General features: G+C 42.7%; 1 protein-coding gene across 1 annotated transcript; it reads right to left on the bottom strand.

Annotated features, from left to right (window-relative positions):
• Positions 1-6,645, bottom strand: LOC122867984 (putative uncharacterized protein DDB_G0282133). The gene is made up of 3 exons (XM_044179480.1): positions 6,641-6,645; positions 433-4,650; positions 1-153 (listed from the first exon to the last, which is right to left on the bottom strand). Exons 1-2 carry the CDS (start codon positions 6,643-6,645, stop codon positions 492-494), a joined length of 4,164 nt encoding a protein of 1,387 aa, XP_044035415.1. The 3' UTR covers positions 1-153; positions 433-491.
• Between the last annotated feature and the right edge of the window lie 366 nt (positions 6,646-7,011).

Here is a 7,011-nt window from a genome sequence, read left to right as displayed (position 1 = left end):
TAATAGTCGGATCCGCTGTCGTTGTAATAGTCGGACCCGCTGTCGTTGTAATAGTCGGATCCGCTGTCGTTGTATTAGTCGGACCCGCTGTCGTTGTAATAGTCGGATCCGCTGTCGTTGTATTAGTCGGACCTGCTGTTGCCGGTGTTGAGGCTGCAAATTACAAGTTAGACAACAAGGAATATCAAAGATAATGATTTATCAGTTGTAAAAACAAGAGAGTGACGAATTCAACCTGCTTGATATTAAAGCTGTAGCCTTATCTTCATTAAATTATAAACACAAAGCCAATGCCAGTCAACATATCATGATCAAATGATATGTCGTGATAGAATTATATACAGCTTTATAATGCAAAAGCATGAATTATGGGTTTACAGGAAGTGCAGTTCCTTCACCCGAAGTTAAAAAATAGTAGGCTATATTCATTACCACATGCGGTTGTTGTAGTAGTCGGGACTGCTGTTGTTGTAGTAGCAGCTGTCTTTGTACTAGTCTGACCTGCTGTCGTTGTAGTAGTCAGATCTACTGTCATTGTAGTAGTCGGATCTGCTGTTGTTGTAGCAGTAGCAGTCATTGCAGTAGTCAGATCTGCTGTCGTTGTAGTAGTCGGATCTGCTGTTGTTGTAGTAGTAGCTGTCGTTGTAGTAGTCGAAACTGCTGTCATTGTAGTAGTAAGATCTGCTGTCATTGTAGTAATCGGACCTGCTGTCGTTGTAGTAGTTGGACCTGCTGTTGTAGTAGTTGGAACTGCTGTTGTTGTAGCAGTAGCTCTCGTTGCAGTAGTCAGATCTGCTGTCGTTGTAGTAGTCGGATCTGCTGTTGTTGTAGTAGTAGCTGTCGTTGTAGTAGTCGGAACTGCTGTCATTGTAGTAGTCGGATCTGCAGGCGTTGTAGTAGTCCGACCTGCTGACGTTGTAGTAGTTGGACCTGCTGTTGTTGTAGTAGTCGGATCTGCTGTCATTGTAGTAGTCAGATCTGCTGACATTGTAGTAGTTGGACCTGCTGTTGTTGTAGTAGTCGGATCTGCTGTCATTGTAGTAGTTGGAACTGCTGTTGTTGTAGTAGTCGGACCTGCTGTCATTGTAGTAGTTGGAACTGCTGTTGTTGTAGTAGTCGGAACCGCTGTTGTTGTAGCAATAGCTGTCGTTGCAGTAGTCGGATCTGCTGTCGTTGTAGTAGTTGGAACTGCTATTGTTGTAGTAGTCGGATCTGCTGTTGTTGTAGCAGTAGCTGTCGTTGTAGTAGTCGGAACTGCTGTTGTTGTAGTAGTAGCTGTCGTTGTAGTAGTCGGAACTGCTGTCATTGTAGTAGTCAGATCTGCAGGCGTTGTAGTAGTCCGACCTGCTGACGTTGTAGTAGTTGGACCTGCTGTTGTTGTAGTAGTCGGATCTGCTGTCACTGTAGTAGTCAGATCTGCTGTCATTGTAGCAATAGCTGTCGTTGTAGTAGTTGGACCTGCTGTTGTTGTAGTAGTCGGATCTGCTGTCATTGTAGTAGTCAGATCTGCTGTCATTGTAGTAGTTGGACCTGCTGTCGTTGTAGTAGTCGGATCTGCTGTCGTTGTAGTAGTCGGAACTGCTGTTGTTGTAGCAATAGCTGTCGTTGCAGTAGTCAGATCTGTTGTTGTTGTTGTAGTAGTAGCTGTCGTTGTAGTAGTCGGAACTGCTGTCATTGTAGTAGTCAGATCTGCAGGCGTTGTAGTAGTCCGACCTGCTGACATTGTAGTAGTCGGATCTGCTGTCATTGTAGTAGTCAGATCTGCTGTCATTGTAGTAGTTGGACCTGCTGTCGTTGTAGTAGTCGGATCTGCTGTCGTTGTAGTAGTCGGACCTGCTGTTGTTGTAGTAGTCGGATCTGCTGTCGTTGTAGTAGTCGGAACTGCTGTCATTGTAGTAGTCAGATCTGCTGTCATTGTAGTAGTCGGACCTGCTGTCGTTGTAGTAGTCGGATCTGCTGTTGTTGTAGTAGTCGGACCTGCTGTCATTGTAGTAGTCAGATCTGCTGTCATTGTAGTAGTCGGACCTGCTGTCGTTGTAGTAGTCGGAACTGCTGTCATTGTAGTAGTCAGATCTGCTGTCATTGTAGTAGTCGGAACTGCTGTTGTTGTAGCAATAGCTGTCGTTGCAGTAGTCGGATCTGCTGTCGTTGTAGTAGTTGGAACTGCTGTTGTTGTAGCAGTAGCTGTCGTTGCAGTAGTCAGATCTGCTGTTGTTGTAGTAGTCGGATCTGCTGTTGTTGTAGTAGTCGGATCTGTTGTTGTTGTAGTAGTAGCTGTCGTTGTAGTAGTCGGAACTGCTGTCATTGTAGTAGTCGGATCTGCTGTCATTGTAGTAGTCGGAACTGCTGTTGTTGTAGCAATAGCTGTCGTTGCAGTAGTCGGAACTGCTGTCATTGTAGTAGTCAGATCTGCTGTCATTGTAGTAGTCGGACCTGCTGTCGTTGTAGTAGTCGGATCTGCTGTTGTTGTAGTAGTCGGACCTGTTGTTGTTGTAGTAGTCGGATCTGCTGTTGTTGTAGCAATAGCTGTCGTTGCAGTAGTCGGATCTGTTGTTGTTGTAGTAGTAGCTGTCGTTGTAGTAGTCGGAACTGCTGTCATTGTAGTAGTCGGATCTGCAGGCGTTGTAGTAGTCCGACCTGCTGACGTTGTAGTAGTTGGACCTGCTGTTGTTGTAGTAGTCGGATCTGCTGTCATTGTAGTAGTCAGATCTGCTGTCATTGTAGTAGTTGGACCTGCTGTCGTTGTAGTAGTCGGATCTGCTGTCGTTGTAGTAGTCGGAACTGCTGTTGTTGTAGCAATAGCTGTCGTTGCAGTAGTCGGATCTGTTGTTGTTGTAGTAGTAGCTGTCGTTGTAGTAGTCGGAACTGCTGTCATTGTAGTAGTCGGATCTGCAGGCGTTGTAGTAGTCCGACCTGCTGACGTTGTAGTAGTTGGACCTGCTGTTGTTGTAGTAGTCGGATCTGCTGTTGTTGTAGTAGTCGGACCTGCTGTCATTGTAGTAGTCAGATCTGCTGTCATTGTAGTAGTCGGACCTGCTGTCGTTGTAGTAGTCGGATCTGCTGTTGTTGTAGTAGTCGGACCTGCTGTCATTGTAGTAGTCAGATCTACTGTCATTGTAGTAGTCGGACCTGCTGTCGTTGTAGTAGTCGGAACTGCTGTCATTGTAGTAGTCAGATCTGCTGTCATTGTAGTAGTTGGACCTGCTGTCGTTGTAGTAGTCGGATCTGTTGTTGTTGTAGTAGTAGCTGTCGTTGTAGTAGTCGGAACTGCTGTCATTGTAGTAGTCGGATCTGCTGTCATTGTAGTAGTCGGAACTGCTGTTGTTGTAGCAATAGCTGTCGTTGCAGTAGTCGGATCTGCTGTCGTTGTAGTAGTTGGAACTGCTGTTGTTGTAGCAGTAGCTGTCGTTGCAGTAGTCAGATCTGCTGTTGTTGTAGTAGTCGGATCTGCTGTTGTTGTAGCAGTAGCTGTCGTCGCAGTAGTCAGATCTGCTGTCGTTGTAGTAGTCGGATCTGCTGTTGTTGTAGTAGTAGCTGTCGTTGTAGTAGTCGGATCTGCAGGCGTTGTAGTAGTCCGACCTGCTGACGTTATAGTAGTCGGACCTGCTGTCGTTGTAGTAGTCGGATCTGCTGTTGTTGAAGCAGTTGGAACTGCTGTTGTTGTAGCAGTAGCTGACATTGCAGTAGTCAGATCTGCTGTCGTTGTAGTAGTCGGATCTGCTGTTGTTGTAGTAGTAGCTGTCGTAGTAGTCGAAACTGCTGTTGTTGTAGCAATAGTTGTCGTTGCAGTAGTCAGATCTGCTGTCGTTGTAGTAGTCGGATCTGCTGTTGTTGTAGTAGTAGCTATCGTTGTAGTAGTCGGAACTGCTGTCGTTGTAGTAGTCGGATCTGCTGTTATTGTAGTAGTCGGAACTGCTGTTGTTGTAGCAATAGCTGTCGTTGCAGTAGTCGGATCTGCTGTCGTTGTAATAGTCGGACCTGCTGTCGTTGTAGTAGTCGGAACTGCTGTCGTTGTAGTAGTCGGATCTGCTGTTGTTGTAGTAGTAGCTGTCATAGTAATAGTCGGATCTGCTGTCGTTATAGTAGTAGCTGTCGTTGTAGTAGTTGGAACTGCTGTCGTAGTAGTAGCTGTCGTTGTAGTAGTCGGATCTGCTGTCGTTGTAGTAGTCGGACCTGCTGTTGTTGTAGTAGTCGGATCTGCTGTCGTTGTAGTAGTCGGATCTGCTGTCGTTGTAGTAGTAGCTATCGTTGTAGTAGTCGGAACTGCTGTCGTTGTAGTAGTCGGATCTGCTGTTATTGTAGTAGTCGGATCTGCTGTCGTTATAGTAGTAGCTGTCGTTGTAGTAGTTGGAACTGCTGTCATAGTAGTAGCTGTCGTTGTAGTAGTCGGATCTGCTGTTGTTGTAGTAGTCGGACCTGCTGTTGTTGTAGTAGTCGGATCTGCTGTCGTTGTAGTAGTCGGATCTGCTGTTGTTGTAATAGTAGCTGTCGTTGTAGTAGTCGGATCTGCTGTTGTTGTAGTAGTAGCTGTCATAGTAGTAGTCGGATCTGCTGTCGCTATAGTAGTAGCTGTCATTGTAGTAGTTGGAACTGCTGTCGTTGTCGCAGAACGTGCCAGTGTTGAGGCTGCACCACCTGAGACTGTTGTGGCTAAACCAGCACAATGTTGCAGTTAGTAAATTTTAACCTCGCCTTTGCCAAAGTGTTCAGCTACAGATGACAAATTAGACAACAAGGTAAATCAAAGATAATGATTCATCAGTTGTAAAAAAAGAGAGTGACTAATTCAACCTGCTTGATATTAAAGCTGTAGCCTTATCTTCATCAAATTATTAACAAAAAGCCAATACCAGTCAGCATATCATGATCAAATGATATGTCATGATAGAATTATATACAGTTTTATGATACAGCAGCATGAATTATTGGTTTATAGGCAGTGCAGTTCCTTTACTCAAAGTTAAAAAATTAGGCAGTGAATTAGCAGAATTCCCATATTGTTCTGCCTTCTGTCTAAAAACAATATCCTAGCGACATTTGCAATATGGTATGAAGACATTAAGGCTCTCAGAGAGGAAAGTCTCAGTTCACTTTCAATTTAGAAGCAGTTAATTAGCGTGTGCCATAAAGAGTCAACTCTAAATCAGACCCAAACTAAGAATAAAAGATTTATTTGAGCAATTTGTCACATGTAGATTGAGGACGTAAAATGCCTTAATGAAAACAAAACAAAAATATAGCCGCAAATGTTGGCAATTCTGGGGTTCAAGCCAACACAGACCATTAGAAGTTTAAAGCTTTTGATATGGACCTGGACAAATGTGGCCTAGATGTGACAAAAGCAGTTAAATCTTCGTTTTTACATTTTCACAAATAGAATGAAGAAAACAAACAATTTCTGATTCATAGTCTGAATCATGTTATGCCACACACATTTTTTGCCATTGTAACGCCCCCTAGCGGTCAATTTGAAGGAAACTTTCAGGATATGTGTCAGGTTCTTATGTGTACATATCCTGGAAGTTTTGTGATGATTGGGCAAACAATGCCTGATTTATAGTCTGATTTGCGTTATGCCATGCTCAGTTGCATATGTAGCGCCCCTAGTCGTCGATTTGAATGAAACTTTCAGGGTATGTTTCAGGTATTTCGGTGGACATATCTAAGTTTTGTGATGATCAACAAGCTTTATACAACTTTTGATAAGCTTCATCCAGTGATGATCCACCAAAAATTTGGTAGCAATCAGACCTACGGTTTAGGAGGATAAAAATATATTTTTCAAAAAATTCAAAATGGTGGGAAATCTAGTAAGGCAGATTTTAGTGGTCCAAGAAGCTTTTTTGGAGAGCACATTGAGCTGGACTTGTGAGAGAAATTTCAGGTCATTGAGACTTTCGGTGTGAGGGGCGTGGCCTGTTCAAAATTGCATTTTTGGGCCTTTATTACAGCGCCACCATGTGGCCGATTGTGCTCATATTTCTGTGGAAGCACATGTACATCATTTCCAGTTATTGGGCCAAGTTTCGTGTTTGTAGCTCATTATAGCTCACAGGAATTTGAGCCAAAGCAGCCCATAAGGGGCTGGAACCCCTAACAAAACAAAACAAAAACATGTATGTATAACAAAGGCCAAATAAGGTCTTTCACAATAATTAGTCCCAAAAACCAAAAACAACAAGTCCTACATCTGCCCCAAAAAGCTCACTCAAAGCTCATTTAGGCTTCAAACATGAAAAATATTAACCAGACTCGACAGTCTAACGGGAACAAAGAGACTTCCTTGATTGGAATAGACTTCCAAAGGAAGGTGGGGTAACAACAAGGTCATAAGGTAAGGTCAGATTGTCTGCATCAACACAGCAGTGAAATATTTACATTTGATTGTGTGTGCACCAAACCAATCCTGAGATTAAAAAAATGGTTGTAAGGCCAAGCTTGAAGCAATTATGCAAATTATGCCTTCATTTCAAACTGTTGATTATAGCCAGGCGAAAAACAGAGGACAATGATGCCTATAGGTTTCTTCTTGAGCAGCAGCTGCAAAATACATTGGGAATTAATTCCAGTTATTGTGATTGAGGGAGAGAGATGATGATGGCAGCAAAGACAGGTTTATCCAACCAGCCCTCAGTCTTACGTCATTGGTAGCTTTCTATTTCCCACAAGGATATCGCTAGTGATAATCACAAGCAATGCCATACAAAAAAGCATCTGTAAATCTACTACTATTTAATAAAGGCCTATTCAAACATCAGCTGTGTGATGAAAATATCTCACCTTTGGGTAGCAACTTATTTAAACCTAAAACCAAGTTAAATTTGATTTAACTTGGTTGAGTCTTTTTGGTAAAAAAAAGACTCAATATATAAAAAATGACTGAATTTTAAGATTTAAAAGACTGAAATCAAAATATTCAATTATAAAGTTTACCTGAACAACTAACAAACCTTTTTAAAATGTTTAGGATTCAAAGTTAATAAAAAATCAGGCGACTTACCAATACAGGCT

Source organism: Siniperca chuatsi, linkage group LG20 (assembly GCF_020085105.1).
Source record: "Siniperca chuatsi isolate FFG_IHB_CAS linkage group LG20, ASM2008510v1, whole genome shotgun sequence".
Classification (NCBI taxonomy): Eukaryota; Metazoa; Chordata; class Actinopteri; order Centrarchiformes; family Sinipercidae; genus Siniperca; species Siniperca chuatsi.
The sequence above is the reverse complement of the archived record's forward strand: the minus strand, read 5'-3'. Positions and strand labels throughout refer to the sequence as shown.